The sequence below is a fragment of the Ranitomeya imitator genome, chromosome 3 (genome assembly GCF_032444005.1).
Source record: "Ranitomeya imitator isolate aRanImi1 chromosome 3, aRanImi1.pri, whole genome shotgun sequence".
Taxonomy (NCBI): Eukaryota; Metazoa; Chordata; class Amphibia; order Anura; family Dendrobatidae; genus Ranitomeya; species Ranitomeya imitator.
The window spans coordinates 466,613,124-466,633,766 of record NC_091284.1 but is presented as its reverse complement, the minus strand read 5'-3'; the positions used below and the strand labels follow the sequence as shown (position 1 = coordinate 466,633,766).

General features: G+C 42.7%; 1 protein-coding gene across 3 annotated transcripts in view; it reads right to left on the bottom strand.

The window, feature by feature from the left end:
- GTF2I (general transcription factor IIi) overlaps positions 1-20,643 on the bottom strand; it is a 118,965-nt gene that overhangs the window by 59,224 nt on the left and 39,098 nt on the right. For 2 of the 3 annotated variants that reach the window (XM_069757452.1, XM_069757453.1), the window contains exons 13-16: positions 16,036-16,219; positions 13,892-13,950; positions 13,719-13,790; positions 8,729-8,912 (exon numbers count right to left, since the gene is read on the bottom strand). In XM_069757452.1, the coding sequence (XP_069613553.1) occupies positions 8,729-8,912; positions 13,719-13,790; positions 13,892-13,950; positions 16,036-16,219 (499 nt within the window). The remainder of the gene's footprint in view (positions 1-8,728; positions 8,913-13,718; positions 13,791-13,891; positions 13,951-16,035; positions 16,220-20,643) is intronic. The other variant, XM_069757454.1, reaches the window with a different exon arrangement.

Below are 20,643 nucleotides of genomic sequence, written 5' to 3'. Positions count from 1 at the left end.
GCAGGTGAAACAAGCCATCCTTAAGCTTCGAAAACAGAAAAAACCCATCTGAGAAATTGCTACAATATTAGGAGAGGCAGAACCTACAGTTTGGTACATTCGGAGAAAGAAAAAAAGCACTGGTGAACTCACTAATGCAAAAAGACCTGGGCGCCCATGGAAGACAACAGTGGTGGATGATCGCAGAATAATCTCCATAGTGACGTGAAACCCCTTCACAACAGCCAACCATGTGAACAACACTCTCCAGGAGGTATGCGTATCAATATCCAAATCTACCATAAAGAGAATACTGCATGAAAGACTCCTCCCAAGACCTCCTTCTCTACTCCCCTCTCATCTCTTCTTCCCATAACCGCATCCAAGACTTCTCCCGTGCTTCCCCCATACTCTGGAACTCTCTACCCCAACACATCAGACTTGCGCCTACCATAGAAACCTTCAAAAAGAACCTGAAGACTCATCTCTTCCGACAAGCCTACAGCCTGCAGTGATCCTCAACCTACTGAACAGCCGCACAGCCAGCTCTTCCCTCTCCTAGTGTTTCATCACCCATCCCCTGCAGACTGTGAGCCCTCGCGGGCAGGGTCCTCCCTCCTTATGTACTCGTGTGCCTTGTTATCTGCTCATGTTTAATGTATTTGTCTATATTTGCCCCGTATTCACATGTAAAGCGCCATGGAATAAATGGCGCTATAAAAATGTATAATAATAATAATAATAATAATAATGAAAGTAAATACAGAGGGTTCACTGCACGGTGCAAACCACTCATAAGCATCGAGAATAGAAAGGCTAGACTGGACTTTGCTAAAAAACATCTAAAAAAGCCACCACAGTTCTGGAAGAACTTTTTTTGGACAGATGAAACCAAGATCAACCTCTACCAGAATGATGGAAAGAGAAAAGTATGGCGAAGCCGTGGTACAGCTCATGATCCAAAGCACACCACATCATCTGTAAAACACGGCGGAGGCAGTGTGATGGCTTGGGCATGCATGGCTGCCAGTGGCACTGGGTCACTGGTGTTTATTAATGATGTGACATAGGACAGAAGCAGCCGAATGAATTCTGAGGTATTCAGAGCCATACTGTGTGCTCAGATCCAGCCAAGTGCAGCCAAACTGATTGGTTGTCATTTCATACTACAGATGGACAATGACCCAAAACATAAAGCCAAAGCAACCCAGGAGTTTATTAAAGCAAAGAAGTGGAATATTCTTGAATGGCCAAGTCAGTCACCTGATCTCAACCCAATTGAGCACGCATTTCACTTGTTAAAGACTAAACTTCAGACAGAAAGGCCCAGAAACAAACAGCAACTGAAAACCACCACAGTGAAGGCCTGGCCGAGCATCAAAAAGGAGGAAGCACAGCATCTGGTGATGTCCATGAGTTCAAGACTTCAGGCAGTCATTGCCAACAAAGGGTTTTCAACCAAGTACTAAAAATGAACATTTTATTTAAAATTATTGAATCTGTCCAATTACTTTTGGTCCCTTTAAAAACAGGGTGGCACATGTTAAGGAGCTGAAACTCCTAAACCCTTCATCCAATTTTAATGTGGATACCCTCAAATGAAAGCTGAAAGTCTGAACTTCAACTGCATCTCAATTGTTTTGTTTAAAATTCATTGTGGTAATGTCTATAACCAAAATTAGAAAAATGTTGTCTCTGTCCAAATATATATGGACCTAACTGTATTTGCAAGAAATAGACTTGATAAACGAGGAGGAGGTGTCGCACTGTATGTAAGAAAAGCGTATATCTGCACAGAGATTGAAGCTGTTTGGGTAAGAATACAAGGAGAGAACAACGGAAACGACACCATTGTAGACATTTACTACAGGCCACCTGTGCAAGCTGAAGATATGGATGAATTCTTTATGCAACAAATGGCTAAGTTCTTCAAAAAATATGACATAGTGGTCATGGGAGATTTCAACTATCCAGACATTTGTTGGGAATCTCTCTCAGGTTAAGGTACCTTCACACATAACGATATTGTTAACGATATCGTTGCTATTTGTGACGTAGCAACGATATCGTTAATGAAATCGTTATGTGTGACAGCGACCAACGATCAGGCCCCTGCTGGGAGATCGTTGGTCGCTGAATAAAGTCCAGAACTTTGTTTCGTCGCTGGATCTCCCGTGGACATCGCTGGATCGGCGTGTGTGACACCGATCCAGCGATGTCTTCACTGGTAACCAGGGTAAACATCGGGTAACTAAGCGCAGGGCCGCACTTAGTAACCCGATGTTTACCCTGGTTACCATCCTAAAAGTAAAAAAAAACAAACACTACATACTTACCTACAGCCGTCTGTCCTCCAGCGCTGTGCTCTGCACTCCTCCTGTACTGGCTGTGAGCGTCGGTCAGCCGGAAAGCAGAGCGGTGACGTCACCGCTCTGCTTTCCGGCCGCTGTGCTCACACAGACAGTACAGGAGGAGTGCAGAGCACAGCGCTGGAGGACAGACAGCGTTAGGTAAGTATGTACTGTTTGTTTTTTTTACTTTTAGGAAGGTAACCAGGGTAAACATCGGGTAACTAAGCGCGGCCCTGCGCTTAGTTACCCGATGTTTACCCTGGTTACCGGCATCGTTGGTCGCTGGAGAGCGGTCTGTGTGACAGCTCTCCAGCGACCAAACAGCGACGCTGCAGCGATCCGGATCGTTGTCGGTATCGCTGCGTCGCTTAATGTGAAGGGGCCTTAAAACTAACAGGTCAAGCAAATTCTTATCTTCTCTTGCTGACAACTTTATCTACCAAAACGTAGGGGAGAAAACAAGGGGATCTGCTACCTTGGATTTAATCCTTATAAACAGGGAGGAAATGGTTGAGGAGGTAAGAGTGGCTGGGACCCTAGGAGGTAGCGACCATGCTATTTTAGAATTTTGGATAACTAGAGGAGGAAGACCTGTGAAGACTCAGACTTCAAGGTTAGATTTCAGAAAGGCAGATTTTAAGGGACTCAGAAAGAGAATTGGAGGGATTCAATGGCTGGATATCCTTAAGGACAAACATGTCCAGGAAGGTTGGGAAATCTTGAAAAATGAGATTCTCAAAGCACAATCGTTAACAGTTCCAAAAAAGAGGGAAGAATACAAAGCATTTAAGGAAACCAGGATGGATGAAACCAGGATGGATGAACACAGAACTTATAAAAATAGATAAACACGGCACTCTGTGAGGATATGAGTTTTGGTGCTCGAGTAGGGTATCCAACCCTCAGTCACAAGTATTCAAGAATCACCCAGCACTCAAAAATTGTGAAAAGTTACAATTACAGTTTATTATTATCCAAACATAGAACCAGTTTGTTTGTTGAACGTTTTCGGTCCCAGATGGACCTTCTTCAGAACAGTTCAATTTATCTGGAATGGAAGGATAATGCGTATGGCCAGTAGGGGGATCCCTCTGACAATGTACTGGCTATCACCACACTACATGCAATGTGTACATCTGGAGTGTGTAGTGCACAGCGGCGCTACAGAGATCCGGAGGTCAGCACGTGTTGAAGCAGCAGCACTGGTGGCGTGCTAGGTCGCCGAGGGGAAGCGTGCTGTCCGTTCCGCGTTTGGTAAAATTGATACAGAAGTTTTATTCTTCGGGTCAGTATGATTACAGCGATACCTCATTTATATCATTTTTTTATGTTTTGGCGCTTTTATACGATAAAAACTTTTATAGAAAAAATTATTATTTTTGCATCGCTTTATCCTGAGGACTATCATTTTTTTTTATTTTTTCGCTGATGATGCTGTATGGTGGCTCGTTTTTTGCGGGACAGGATGACGTTTTCAGCGGTACCATGGTTATTTATATCCGTCTTTTTGATCGCGTGTTGTTCCACTTTTTGTTCGGCGGTATGTAATAAAGCGTTTTTTGCCTCGTTTTTTTTTTTTTTTACGGCGTTCACTGAAGAGGTTAACTAGCAGGACAGTTTTATAGGAGGGGTTGTTACAGACGCGGCAATACTAAATATGTGTACTTTTATTGTTTTTTTATTATTTAGATAAATAAATGTATTTATGGGAACAATATATATATATTTTTTCTTTATTTAGGAATTTTTTTTATTTATTCTTTTACACATGTGAATATTTTTTTTTTTTACTTTACAACATTGCCCCGGGGGGGACATCATGTTATAGGGTCAGATCGCTAATCTGATACTTTGCACAGCACTGTGTCAGATCAGTGATCTGACATGCAGGGCTGCAGGCTTACCAGCGCTTGCTCTGAGCAGGCGCTGGTAAGCCTCCCTGCAGGACCCGGATGCAGCCCCGCGACCATTTTGGATCCTGGGCCTGCAGGGAGACGAAGGTATGAGACCCTCGGAGCAAAGTGATCACATCGCGTTGCTCCGAGGGTCTCAGGGAAGCACGCATGGAGCCCCCTCCAGGCGCGATGCTTCCGTATGCTGCCGGAACACTGCGATCATGTTTGATCGCAGTGTGCCAGGGGTTAATGTGCCAGGGGTGGTCCGTGACCGCTCCTGGCACATAGTGCCGGATGTCAGCTGCGATAGTCAGCTGACAACCGGCCGCGCTCCCCTCGTGAGCGCGGCCGATCACATATGACTATCCCGTCGCTGGGAATTAAGTCCCAGGTCACCTCGACGGGATAGTACGTCATATGGGATTAAGGGGTTATACAACATATATGCAAGTACCTGGATAAGAATGAAGTGATTAACCAGAGTCAGCATGGGTTTGTAACTAATAAATCATGTCAGACTAACTTAATTTCCTTCTATGACAGAATCACTGACTGGGTGGATCAGAGAAATGCTGTAGCTATAATATATCTTGACTTCAGCAAAGCATTTGACAAAGTATCTCACACCATCCTTATTGAAAAAATGACTAAGTATGGAATGGACAAGGCAACTGTTAGGTGGATTCATAACTGGCTTAGTGATCGGACCCAAAGAGTGGTCGTAAATGGCTGCACATCCAGTTGGAATAATGTCTCAAGTGGGGTACCACAGGGTTCTGTCCTGGGCCCTGTATTGTTCAACATCTTTATCAATGATTTAGGTAAAGAAACTGAGGGTACACTAATTAAATTTGCTGATGACACAAAGCTAGGAGATATAGCAAATACTAGAGAAGAGAGAGAGAGAGGATTCAAAAAGATATAAATAAACTGACAGAACGGTTTTCAAAAGGAAAAATGCAAAGTACTACATCTGGGCAATAAAAATAAAAAAAGCATTTACAGAATGGGAGGCATAGGGCTAAGCAACAGCACATGTGAAAAAGACGTGGGTATACTAATAGATCATAAACTGAACATGAGTCAACAGTGTGATGCAGCAGCAAAAAAGGCAAATGCAATTCTGGGATGTATTAACAGAAGCATACAGTCTAGATCACGCAAAGTCATTATTGTCCTCTACTCCTCTTTGGTCAGACCTCACCTGGAATACTGTGTCCAGTTTTGGGCACCACATTTTAAAAAAGACATCAACAAACTGGAGCAATTTCAGAGAAGAGTGACCAGAATGGTGACCGGTCTGCAAACCATGTCCTATGAGGAACGGTTGCAGGATTTGGGAATGTTTAGGCTATGTTCACACCTTGCGTCGGGTCCCTGCGGGTTCTCCCGCAGCGGATTTGATAAATCTGCAGGGCAAAACAACTGCGGTTCTCCCTGCAGATTTATCGCGGTTTGTTCCGCTGCGGGTTTCCGCCTATACTATTGATGCTGCATATGCAGCAATATGCAGCATCAATAGTAATGTTAAAAATAATAAAAATTGGTTATACTCACCCTCTGATGTCCGGATCTCCTGGGCGCTGCACCCGGCGGTCCGGTTCCTAAGATGCTGTGGGAGAAGGACCCTTCGTGACGTCACGGTCATGTGACCGCGACGTCACCGCAGGTCCTGGTCGCACAGCAACTCTGACCGGACGGCCGCGTGCAGCGCCCAGGAGCTCCGGACATCAGAGGGTGAGTATAACCAGATTTTTTATTTTTTAACCCCAAATATGGTTCCCAGGGCCTGGAGGAGAGTCTCCTCTCCTCCACCCCGGGTACCACCCGCACATTATCCGCTTACTTCCCGCAACGTGGGCACAGCCCCATGCGGGAAGTAAGCGGTTCAATGTATTCCTATGGGTGCAGAATCGCAGCGATTCTGCACAAAGAAGTGACATGCTGCGGGTTGTAAACCGCTGCGTTCCCGCGCGGTTTTTCCCGCAGCATGTGCACAGCGGTTTGCGGTTTCCATAGGGTTTACATGTTACTGTAAACGCTATGGAAACTGCTGCGGACCCGCAGCATCAAAATCGCGGCGGTTCCGCGGTAAAAACCGCTAAGTGTGAATATAGCCTTAGCTTGCAAAAAAGAAGACTGAGAGGAGACTTAATAGCTGTCTACAAATATCTCAAGGGCTGTCACATTGTAGAAGGATCATCTTTATTCTCATTTGCACAAGAAAAGACTAGAGGCAATGGGATGAAACTGAATGGGAGGAGACACAGATTAGATATTAGAAAAAACTTTTTGATAGTTAGGGTGATCAATGAGTGGAACAGGCTGCCACGAGAGGTGGTGAGTTCTCCTTCCATTGAAGTTTTCAAACAGAGGCTGGACAGACATCTGTCTGGGATTATTTAGTCAATCCTGCTTTGAGCAGGGGGTTGGACCAGATGACCCAGGAGGTCCCTTCCAACTCTATGATTCTATGATTCCTGCAGCAGCAAGTCCGCACTGAACTTTCCTCCCACCTCTCATCTAACTTGCTCTTTGACAATCCACAATCTGGTTTCCGCCCCCATCACTCAACTGAGACAGCCCTGACCAAAATTACTAACGACCTACTTACAGCCAAAAATAACGGAAAAGACCTGTCCTCTGCTTTCTACACAGTTGACCACTGCCTCCTACTACAGATCCTTTCCTCCTTTGGCATCAAAGACCTCGCCCTATCCTGGATTTCCTCATACCTTTCCAACCGCACATTCAGCGTCTCCCACTCCCACACTACCTCCTCATCGGACCCTCTCTCTGCTGGAGTCCCCCAAGGCTCTGTCCTAGGACCCCTACTCTTCTCAATCTATACACCAGGCCTGGGACAACTCATAAAGTCCCATGGATTCCAGTACCACCTTTATGCTGATGACACTCAGATCTACCTTTCTGGCCCAGACGTCACCTCTCTGCTGTCCAGAATCCCGGAGTGTCTCTCAGCCATATCCTTCTTCTCCTCTCGCTCCTCAAACTCAATGTGGACAAATCTGAACTCATCATCTTTCCTCCATCTCATAGATCTTCCTTCCTGACCTATCTATCGCAATTAACGACATCACGCTTTCCCCTGTACCGGAAGTCCGCTGCCTCGGAATTACCCTTGACTCTGCCCTGTCCTTCAAACCGCACATCCAAGCTCTTTACACCTCCTGTCGCCTCCAGCTCAAAAATATCTCCAGAATATGTCCCTTCCTCAACCGTCAATCTATTAAAATGCTTGAGCATGCCCTCATCATCTCCCGCATTGACAACTGCAACATCCTTTTCTGTGGCCTCCCTGCTAACACCCTTGCACCTCTCCAGTCCATCTGTAGCTCTGCTGCCCGTCTGATTCATCTCTCTCCTCGCTACTCCTCCTCTTCCCCCTATGCAAATCTCTTCACTGCTCCCATTCCCTCAGCATATCCTATTCAATTTACTAATACTAACCTACAAAGCCATCCATAACCTGTCTCCTCCATATATCTCTGAACTAATCTCCCGATATCTTCCCTCACGTAATCTCCGGTCCTCCCAAGACCTCCTTCTCTCCTCCACACTTATTCGCTCCTCATCCAATCCCCTCCAAGACTTCTCCCGAATATCCCCCATCCTCTGGAATTCTGTGCCCCAACACGTCTGACTATCAACCACATTCGGATCCTTCAGACAGAACCTGAAAACCCATCTCTTCAGGAAAGCCTACAGCCTGCACTGACCCCGCTGCCTCCTCACCACTACCGGAGCTACCGTCTCACCAACATCAGAGCTGCTGCAACCCTCAACCTACTGTCCCCTTCCCCACCATTCTGTAAAATGTAAGCCCTCAAGGGCAGGGTCCTCACTCCTCTGTATCAGTCTGTCATTGTTAGTTTGCTTACTGTAAGTGATATCTGTAATTTGTACGTAACCCCTTCTCATGTACAGCACCATGGAATCAATGGTGCTATATAAATAAAAATACACACTAGATGGCTGAACTATGGTCCGGCTAAATGTTCGGTTGGCAGCTATCTCAGCTGGCTCCCCCAAACATAGGAGCACTCGCTCGGCTGAGCACTTCTGTGCTCTATAAGTGAGCCACTGCTAGCCATGTCTGGTGGCTGCTTATTCCAGTGAGAGCAAAAGAATCATCATTTCGAAATCGGACATGGTGGATCATTAACTCCACCAACAATTTAGTGTCCCGGCTCCCCTGCACATTAGATTATCAGCTGAAGTCATCGTTAAAGTTGGATTAATTCAACATCATTCTAATGTAAATTGGGGGCTTAAGACTTATGATCATGGACGCTGTGTTTAGATCACAGCAATGCAGTATATTTGTATAGAAAGCACTGTTGATGAGCTGTGTACATAGATATTAACATATGCAGTTCTCAAATAATTACTTTTGGGACTATTATTAAGCCCATTCTAATGGACCTTATGTTAAAAGTGAACTTTTTGTTTAATCAAGTGTAATTAATATAGTACATCACTTACCTTTTTATCATAAATTTGATCCGGCTGCCAACCTGAATAATCTTTTCAAGTCTAGGAATGCCATACCAGGATGGGCTTCTAAAGGGGATATTATCTGGCAGCCCCTCCACACACAGATCTATAGGATTTGCTTCAAACTTTTGGTAAGGTACAGGCATCGGTTTGGCCTTTCCCAAAGCTTCAGCTAAAGCAGAAAGAAAATATTGTCAAATGTCACTGAAACTAGTTCTATGCAATTTTATCTTAACCCATGCTTTACTTATCTCAGTACTGACAGGTCTGATAAAATTTTATATTCAAGAGGGATGTAAAAAACATAACTGAAAGAATTCCTCGGCAATAACTTCACAGCTGGCCTGATCTATTCTACTGTCCCACCAACGCCATCCCCAGTCCCTGCAGACAATCACAATATTGGGGCTAGCATCTTCCCATTGACCTCTTTTAGCAGAATAATGTGCCCTGCCACCCAGTAAAAATCGTTTGAGAAACGTAAGGCTGTGTGTACACGTTGTGTTTTTGTGACATTTTTTCCGCATAGTTTTGTCACGCAACCTGAAAGTGTTTCCTGATGCCTGCAAAGAGAATGAGATTCCTGAAGTCTAATGCCCGCGTTACTTATTTTTGACTTGCAGATTTAAATCTGCAGCATGTACATTTTTTCAACGTTTTTGCTGCAGATTTCATCCACACTAATGAGTGTGGAAACATCTGCAAGAAAAATGTATGTAAAAACGAGTCAAAAACTTATAAAAAAAAGCGCATATTTTTAACTGCGTTTTTCCTGCCAAATGATGTTGAAAATCTGCATCAATTTCTGTTCCAAATACTTAACGTGTGCACATATCCTAAGGCAATGGGCACATATTCAGTATTTGGTCAGTATTTTACATCAGTATTTGTAAGCCAAAACCAGGAGTGGAACAATCAGAGGAAAAGTATAATAGAAACACGTCACCACTTCTGTATTTATCACCCACTCCTGGTTTTGGCTTACAAATACTGCGGTAAAAAACTCACCAAACACTCAACGTGTGCACGTGGCCTCATCAAGTAACTGTGGGATGATCTGCAAAAGCCAAGTCCAATCTATTTACACCCGACCGTGACCGTGCAATTTACAAAACTTAAAGGATTTACAGCTAAAGAAGGGCACCTACAATACACAATATTAGGTAGATAGTCTATAGAATAACTAAACTCTTTTTTCTTATCATTTTGCCCAGAATAAAAAGTTATGAAATTTGCAAATCACTATTAGAGGATTTGTCAAAGGATTGAAAGGAGGTTAAAAAATAGGGGTTATAAGAAATGGATGCTCCAAAGGGCGTATTCTTTGGTAAAGGAGAGAACTTGGGAGTCCTTACTTGGTGATGAAAACCGCATAGACAGAGGTAATGCACAGAATATACCTACATTTTCCACCACCTATAGTGCGGACTATAATAACATTGTCGCACTGATGCACAAGTTTTTGCCCATTCTCTATCAGGATTCGGTTTTGGCCAAGATCTTGAAAAAAGGCTATCGTTGTGTTCCCAGGCGTGCCGGAACGTTAGATAATATTTTATCCCCAAGTCTTTTTGTCAGTGCAGAAAAGAGACCTGTATGGTTGACACAAAAAGGGTGTTATAAATGTGGGGGGAAAAAGTGCACCCTGTGTAGACATATGGAGAGAACAAATGAATTTTGTAATGGTATGACCAACAACAAATATTTGATTAAGGCATTTATTAATTGTAACACCACACACGTTGTTTATATGGCGACGTGCATGGTGTGCAATAAGTACTACATAGGGTGCACGGTGAGACCCCTTAAGAAAAGAATTGGTGAACATATTACGGCTGCGAAGCCTGATGGCACTGTCAACCGTCGGGGATTGTCGGCACTTTCCAAACATTTATGGAGAATCATAATGGAGATGTAAGTTCCCTGAGAGGGTCGGGAAGCCGGCCCGTGGTGGGGACTGGGAGCGTACTGTGACGTGTAGGGAAGCCTATTGGATAATAGAGTTGGGAGCGAGATTCCCTGCTGGGCTAAATTATCGCAGCGACATTAACTATTTTTATTAATAGCGGCTGGCAGTTCGAGTGTATATAATTATTGTAACATTTTTATTTTTTTTTGTGATTAGCAGCAGACACATTACAGCGGATACTCAGCTATGACATATAGCACACACAAGCACATCATATACAAATTGTGCTGGATATTATTGTAGCAGATGTATAGCTGTGATACACAGCATACATAGGGTACATTGGGTGTTATTGTGGTGGAGGCTCAGCTATGATACACAGCATACATAGGATGCATTGGGTGATATTGTGGCGGAGGCTCAGCTATGATACACAGCATACATAGGCCACATTGGGTGTTATTGTGGTGGAGGCTCAGCTATGATACACAGCATACATAGGATGCATTGGGTGATATTGTGGCGGAGGGTCAGCTATGATACACAGCATACATAGGCCACATTGGGTGTTATTGTGGTGGAGGCTCAGCTATGATACACAGCATACATAGGATGCATTGGGTGATATTGTGGCGGAGGCTCAGCTATAATACACAGCATACATAGGCCACATTGGGTGTTATTGTGGTGGAGGCTCAGCTATGATACACAGCATACATAGGATGCATTGGGTGATATTGTGGCGGAGGCTCAGCTATGATACACAGCATACATAGGCCACATTGGGTGTTATTGTGGTGGAGGCTCAGCTATGATACACAGCATACATAGGATGCATTGGGTGATATTGTGGTGGAGGCTCAGCTATGATACACAGCATACATAGGCCACATTGGGTGTTATTGTGGTGGAGGCTCAGCTATGATACACAGCATACATAGGCCACATTGGGTGTTATTGTGGTGGAGGCTCAGCTATGATACACAGCATACATAGGCCACATTGGGTGTTATTGTGGTGGAGGCTCAGCTATGATACACAGCATACATAGGATGCATTGGGTGATATTGTGGTGGAGGCTCAGCTATGATACACAGCATACATAGGCCACATTGGGTGTTATTGTGGTGGAGGCTCAGCTATGATACACAGCATACATAGGCCACATTGGGTGTTATTGTGGTGGAGGCTCAGCTATGATACACAGCATACATAGGATGCATTGGGTGATATTGTGGCGGAGGCTCAGCTATGATACACAGCATACATAGGCTACATTGGGTGATATTGTAGCGGATGCTCAGCTGTGATACAGTGTGCATTGGCTGCAATAGATGATATTGTAACGGATGCTCAGCTGTGAAATATAACATACACAGATTGTACTAGATGTTATTGTAGTATATGCTCAGCTGTGATAGACTGTAGTGGATGTCATTGTACCAGATGCTCAGGCGTGACATATATCATATTCAGGTTGTATTGGATATTATTGTAGCAGATGCTCAGCTGTTATCCACAACACACAGGCTAATCCACAGAGTTGTTATATTGAGTCAGTAGAGATAATTTGTGTGGATAAGGAGGCGATAATCTGAGTAGGCGTCGTGATTCCTGGTCGGCTGTCTCACCTTTGATTTTGTAAGGAATGTAAACCAATCATGTCAAGCAACAGGTGTACATGGTTTCACTTAATGGAATGGGTATATAAGGATGTTTTTATGTATTGTTCATATGCCTATGACGAGGCGTTTAAGGGCTGCGTCCCCACATGATGGTTTTTTCTTGACATGAGAATAAACTACTGAAGATTTTATGAAGAGACGCCTGGTGCTGGAACGTTTTCCTTTTTGCTGTTGCTATTGAGTGGAATCCAGCCACTTGTTCCTGGCACCTGTGTTCATTTGGATTCCGGTGAGGCACCACTAATCCCTTTCCCTGTATGATGTTGGTTTTTTAACATGAGGTGTTTTAACATGGAATACTGGACACAGTATTCCAGAAGAGGCCTGGCCACGTGATCTAGACTCTATGCTTATCTTAATACATCCTAGAACTGTGTTTGCCTTTTTTGCTGCTGCATCACACTGTTAATTCTGTGCAGTCTGTCTATTAGAATACCCAAGTCTTTTTCACACATGCTGTTGCTTAGTTTTATTCCTCCCATTCTGTAGATGTAGAATCTTGAATTTCTCCCTATTAAATACCATTCTATTAGTTGCTGCCCATTGTTCAAGCTTCTGTAGATCCTTCTGAATCCTTTCACTGTCTTTTCTAGTGTTAGCTATCCCTTCTAGCTTTGCATTGTCTGCAAATTTGATTAGTTTCCCTTCAATTACCTTATCTAGATAATTTATGAAAATGTTGAACAACACTTGGGCCAGGACAGAGCCTTGTGTTACCCCACTTGAAACACTCTTCCAATTGGATGTGCAGCCATTTATTACCACTCTTTGACTATGCTCACTGAGTTACTTATGAATCCACCTAACCGTAGCCTTGTCAATCCCATACTTTGTTATTTTTTAATAAGGATAGTACAAGATACTTTATCAAATGCTTTTCTGAAGATGAGATATACTAAATTTACCGCACTTCCCTGATCCACCCAGTCAGTGATTCCATCATAGAAGGAAATTAGATTAGTACTCACTTGGAGTACAGATGATGCCAGTGAAAGGGTCAGTTCAGCTTCTGTGTCTCATTAACTCTGTGAATAAGCTGCTGCAGGACATTGCTCAAGCACTCAGCAGAACAGTCAGAGAAAGCGATAAGTGCTGACCCTTTCACTGTCAGCATCAGTATTCCAAATGAGTAAATTCTTATATCAATGCAGCCAAAGGCAATCAAACAGACTGGGGAAAAGTAGGAGTTTGGAAACCAGTTACACATAATTTTTTATTTACAGAAATTTAGACAAATCCCCTAATAAAGTGATATTCAAGGTTTCATAGCTTTCATGCTGGACAAAGCTACATATAAAAACACAAAAGTTTTACTCTTTAAGATTTGAATGCTATGAGATTAGATAGATAAAGATTAAGAAAGGGTAAAACCTAAAATACCTACCAAACTTTTTACTGAACAGCTGATCGACCGTTTTTCTTAACTTAGTTATCCTTGCATACCACTCTTCCTTCACTATTTTAAACAAATCATTATTTTTAATTAAACAACATGAAAGATGCTTACATATCATATATCATAAAAAGAACATGACAGTGAAAAATAATTTACACTACCTCCTGGAGATGTCCTTTCAATGGAAATAGCTTCTATTGTAGTATTCAGAAGTTCTGGTCTAAGGAATTTTATAAAGAAAATTATGCAGCCAATTGCTTTTGTAATCATACTGTAAATACTCTTTAGAGACAAGCACTCCTGTATTCTCTATGAGAGAGCCACTAGCAAACTGTTCTAGTGGCAATCCGGTGGAACAAGACGATCAGCAGTCCGTTGTCAGACATGCTAGATGCTTATCTCCACTGGCATCAACTGTCGGAGGGGGAATATATTACATTAGACTGTCAGACGATATCTGTGGTATAAGGCTCTCTATTCCAAAAGTGCAAGCAAATTTCCAACAAATATAAGATAAAAAATACATTTAGCGTATTTTTCACACTATGAGACGCACTTTTTAGTAAGGAAAGACTAACTACTAAAAAGTTTTTAGAGAGTTATCTCTCGTATAGTCTGGAGGCAGCTTCCTGCCATGGAGAACGCAGACACTGGATCCTTCCCAATCACAGAGAGCTGCTCTCCCTCCTCCTGCCCTACATTGATCCATGTGATCAGTGCTAAGGAGAGGAAGCCACCAGGCCTCGGGATTCGATCTGGCAGAAATGTGCTCTTCTGTCCGTGTCTCTGTCTGCTTAGCCTCAGCAGGTTCTATCACTGTTCGGATGCTGACTACCTTTTGCCTTTGTCCAGTCTTCTCGGACAGTCAGTTTAATTCATTTGTTATCTAGTCTGTCCCATCACACTGCAGGTGCTATTACTTACAACTATACCCTGCTGGTCTTCTCTGCTGGTGATAGTCTTTAGTGGATTCTGCTTGAAGTTCTAGTCCTACTTCTGAGTAACTAGGCCAGTCAGATAAGTGTACTGCTGGTATTTCTTTCTCATGCTCTACTCTCCCTCGATTCCTTAGGAGGTACGTAATACACTCATCTGCCTTTTAAGGAGGCAGGTCCAAGATGTCTTCTCTAGTTTTTACCTTCAGGGTTTGTCCAGGTTGCGCTGAAACCATTAGGGCCTGCATTACTGGATACTATACGGTACAGGGACCGGGTGGGGTTTGTCCAGCTTTTGTCTAAGGGTACGTTCACATTTGCGTTGTTGTGTGTTGCGTCGGCGACGCAACGCACAATGCATGCACAACGCATGCAAAAACGTATGGTTTTGTGACACATGCGTCCATTTTTTGCCTTGCTTTTGGACGCAAAAAAATGCAACTTGCTGCGTCCTCTGCGCCCTGACGCTTGCGCCAAAAATGACGCATGCGTCACAAAACGCAAGACAACGCATGTCCATGCGCCCCCATGTTAAATATAGGCGCGCATAACGCATGCGTCGCCGCGGCTGCGCCCGACGCAACGCTAATGTGAACGTAGCCTTAGTTAGATCCTTTATCCCCTGTTTACTACCACATGATCATAACACTGAGCAGCTGAAGAACCTTCTACCCTACCAGCTCCAGGACCTTTAAGATCATGTGATCAGTCACATGTCTTGACGCAACTGCAAGATGTGGTAATGTATAGTGTGTGTAAATGTTCAAATAGTAGGGGTGTGTGTATATAAATGTGAATGTAGCAGATGTTTGTATGTAATTGTATATGTAGCACTGCTGTGACTATGTAAATCTGCAAGCAGTAGAGGTGTGTATGTAAATGGTATGTAGCAGATGTGTGTGTATGCAAATATACATGTTGCAGAGGTGTGTATATGTAAATGTACATGTAGCATAGGTGTGTGTATGTAAATAAGCATGTAGCAGTGCTGTGCATTTGTATGTAAATGTGAATGTAGCAGAGTTGTGTGTATATATGTAGTATATGTAGCAGAGCTGTGTGTATGTACACATGCATATGTAGCAGAGCTGTGAGTGTATAGTAAACAGTGCAGAGAAGTACAAACAATAGATTAATTTTAGATTCCCTATTATACCCTTGTGCATTAAAAAGTGTGATAATGACCCTTCCACTTTACACCACCAGGGAAGTTTTAATTAATAGGAAAAATGCTTTTGCTATTTTCTGCTGTCTAAACCTGGGGTGCGTCTTATGGTAGGATGCGTCTTAGAGTCCGAAAAATATGGTAATTCACTTCATTACTACATCACAAAGTTAGCAATGAGCTATGGAGATGGCAATAAACATACTTTTTGATTACATATCGGATCCTTTCCCTTGCTAGCAGGATTCTCTCCAGACGCGGAATTCCATACGTTGAAGGTCTTCTATATGGGATTCCTTCAGGCAGTCCTTCCACATAAAGATCATCTGAATTAGACTGGAAAAGGTGATATGGAATGGAAACCGGGCCACTCACATTTATTGCTTCTGCTTTTAAGAGAATACATAAACACAATTTTCACCATTATAATAAGATTCTACACTGAGCAATGTTCATACAATACAGTGGACACATATAATGAAATTATGACCAGAAGATGGCATCTCTGAGTGGGGAGCATTTTTTTGCATCTTCAATTATTAATGATTTCACGTTAATAAACATTAATATTATACATTAGCGGGAACATGTCTTCAGGTTTTTGGAATGTTATCTGAGAGCAGCATGATGTAGAGGACGACATAGCACGAGACAACTAGTCCTCTAGTGATAATCTCCTGCTGATAAAACACTGATTTTATTGAGACTACAACACAAAGCCTAGTAAGTGACACATTGCTGGAATCAGGATTTCTGCCCCTACATAATGCCGATCTCAGATTGGTCTTGTGTGTGGGACAAGTATGGACACAGTGTAAAGAATACAGAAATGGTGCAAAATATTTGCAAGATAAAAAAAACAACTTTGGATTCATGCCAATTATGAAATACTGTATTTATTGGAAATCAAATAACACTTTAAAGAGCAACTTAATCTTTATATCTATATACATATATATTGTGAGGCAGATAGGGGAATCTTATACGAGGGTTGTTATGTGTCCCCCAGAATGTGCATAAAGGCATACTGAACCCACTGGAGAGCGTTGTAATTACAGCCACGCCTGTGATTACAAAGCAAAGTAAAAAGAATGAATTTGGTCAAACTATTTGACCAAGTCAGATTTTAATTTTTTTTTTTTAATTCTGTGGAAGCATGGTTGAAAAGCAATGTCTGACTTCCATTTGTACATTTTCATAGATTTTCTATTTATTATTACTTTTGTCAGATTCAAGTTAGTTCTGTGACCATCGTGGGTTTTTCTGTCATTATGCGAGGGGTACCAACAATTTTGACCACATCTGTGTGTGGTCAAAATTTATATATATATATATATATATATATATATACAGTGGGGCAAAAAAGTATTTAGTCAGTCAGCAATAGTGCAAGTTCCACCACTTAAAAAGATGAGAGGCGTCTGTAATTTACATCATAGGTAGACCTCAACTATGGGAGACAAACTGAGAAAAAAAAATCCAGAAAATCACATTGTCTGTTTTTTTAACATTTTATTTGCATATTATGGTGGAAAATAAGTATTTGGTCAGAAACAAAATTTCATCTCAATACTTTGTAATATATCCTTTGTTGGCAATGACAGAGGTCAAACGTTTTCTGTAAGTCTTCACAAGGTTGCCACACACTGTTGTTGGTATGTTGGCCCATTCCTCCATGCAGATCTCCTCTAGAGCAGTGATTTTTTTGGCTTTTCGCTTGGCAACACGGACTTTCAACTCCCTCCAAAGGTTTTCTATAGGGTTGAGATCTGGAGACTGGCTAGGCCACTCCAGGACCTTGAAATGCTTCTTACGAAGCCACTCCTTCGTTGCCCTGGCGGTGTGCTTTGGATCATTGTCATGTTGAAAGACCCAGCCACGTTTCATCTTCAATGCCCTTGCTGATGGAAGGAGGTTTGCACTCAAAATCTCACGATACATGGCCCCATTCATTCTTTTATGTACCCGGATCAGTCGTCCTGGCCCCTTTGCAGAGAAACAGCCCCAAAGCATGATGTTTCCACCACCATGCTTTACAGTAGGTATGGTGTTTGATGGATGCAACTCAGTATTCTTTTTCCTCCAAACACGACAAGTTGTGTTTCTACCAAACAGTTTCAGTTTGGTTTCATCAGACCATAGGACATTCTCCCAAAACTACTCTGGATCATCCAAATGCTCTCTAGCAAACTTCAGACGGGCCCGGACATGTACTGGCTTAAGCAGTGGGACACGTCTGGCACTGCAGGATCTGAGTCCATGGTGGCGTAGTGTGTTACTTATGGTAGGCCTTGTTACATTGGTCCCAGCTCTCTGCAGTTCATTCACTAGGTCCCCCTGCGTGGTTCTTGGATTTATGCTCACCGTTCTTGTGATCATTCTGGCCCCACAGGGTGGGATTTTGCGTGGAGCCCCAGATCGAGGGAGATTATCAGTGGTCTTGTATGTCTTCCATTTTCTAATTATTGCTCCCACTGTTGATTTCTTCACTCCAAGCTGGTTGGCTATTGCAGATTCAGTCTTCCCAGCCTGGTGCAGGGCTACAATTTTGTTTCTGATGTCCTTTGACAGCTCTTTGGTCTTCACCATAGTGGAGTTTGGAGTCAGACTGTTTGAGGGTGTGCACAGGTGTCTTTTTATACTGATAACAAGTTTAAACAGGTGCCATTACTACAGGTAATGAGTGGAGGAAAGAGGAGACTCTTAAAGAAGAAGTTACAGGTCTGTGAGAGCCAGAAATCTTGATTGTTTGTTTCTGACCAAATACTTATTTTCCACCATAATATGCAAATAAAATGATAAAAAAACAGACAATGTGATTTTCTGGATTTTTTTTTCTCAGTTTGTCTCCCATAGTTGAGGTCTACCTATGATGTAAATTACAGACGCCTCTCATCTTTTTAAGTGGTGGAACTTGCACTATTGCTGACTGACTAAATACTTTTTTGCCCCACTGTATATATACACTGCATATACATAGAGGTGCTTCAAAAAGTTAATTTATTTCAGTTCTTCAATACAAAAGTGAAACTCATATATTATATAGAGTGATTACAAACAGTGTGATCTGTTTCAAGTGTTTATTTCTGTTAATGTTGATTATGACTTACAGCCAATGAACACCCAAAAGTCATTATCTCAGTAGATTAGAATAATTAACAAAAACACCTGCAAAGGCTTCCTAAGGGTTTAAAAAGGTCCCTTAGTCTGTGTCAGTAGGCTCCACAATCATGGAGAAGACTGCTGACTTGACAGATGTCCAGAAGGCAGTCACTGACACACTCCACAAGGAGGGTACATCACAAAAGGTCATTGCTAAAGAAGCTGGCTGTTCAGAGTGCTGTATCCCACCATATTCATGGAAAGTTGAGTGGAAGGAAAAAGTGTGGTAGAAAAAGGTGCACAAGCAACTGGAATAACCGCAGCCTTGAAAGGATTGTTAAGAAAAGGCCATTCAAAAATTTGGGGGAGATTCACAAGGAGTGGACTGCTGCTGGAGTCATTGCTTCAAGAGCCAGTAACACAGATGTATCCAGGACATGGGCTACAAGTGTCGCACTCCTTGTGTCAAGCCACTCATGACCAAAAGACAACGCCAGAAGCATCTTACCTGGGCCAAGGAGAAAAAGAACTGGACTGTTGCTCAGTGGTCCAAGGTGTTGTTTTCAGATGAGTAAATTTTGCATTTCATTTGGAAATAAAAGGTCCCAGCCTCTGGAGGAAGAGTGGAGAGGTACACAATCCAAGCTGCTTGAGGTCTAGTGTGAAGTTTCCACAATCAGCGATGATTTGGGGAGCCATGTCATCTGGTGGTGTAGGTCCATTGTGTTTTATCAAGACCAAAGTCAGCGCATCCTTCTACCAGGAAATTTTAGAGCACTTCATACTTCCTTCTGCCGACAAGCTTTTTGAAGATGGAAATTTCATTCTCCAGCAGGACTTGGCACCTGTCCACACTACCAAAAGTACCAATACCTGGTTTAAAAATATAAGTATCACTGTGCTTGATTGGGCAGCAAACCTGCCTGACCTTAACCCTATAGAGAATCTATGGAGTATTGTTAAGATGAAGATGAGAGCCACCAGACCCAACAATGCAGACAGGTTGAAAGCTGCTGTCAAAGCAACCTGGGCTTCCATAACACCTCAGCAGTGCCACAGGCTGATCGCCTCCATGCCACACCGCATTGATGCAGTAATTAATGCAAAAGGAGCCCGACCAAGTATTTAGTGCATTTACTGAACATGCATTTCAGTAGTTTCGGATTTTAAAATAATTTTTCAAGCTGGTGTGATAAAATATTCTAATTTACTGAGATAATGACTTTTGGGTATTCATTGGCTGTAAGCCATAATCATCAACATTAACAGAAATAAACACTTGAAATAGATCACTCTGTTTGCAATGACTCTATATGAGTTTCACTTTTGTATTGAAGAATTGAAATAAATTAACTTTTTGATGATATTCTAATTTTGTGAGAAGCACCTGTACATGTTGTAGGTCAGTGGCGGCGAACCGATGGCATGCATGCCAGAGTGAGCATGCAAAGCCCTCTTGGTGGGCATATGTGCCAACTCCTCAGGACTAGTGGCGCCACGACTCTTCTCAGGCCCCTCACCATCTCCCTCATCACTAACACTGTGGCCCCTCTTCTCTGCATGCCTTCCCATCAGATCACGCATCCTCCCATCAGTCTGCGTGTGGGGCTGAGGAGAGTGGTGGTGCTAGTGCCCACAGGTAGAATTACGATATATAAAGACACTAGATCAGCGTTGGAACTGGTAGAAGTGAGTAGTTACTGTATATACT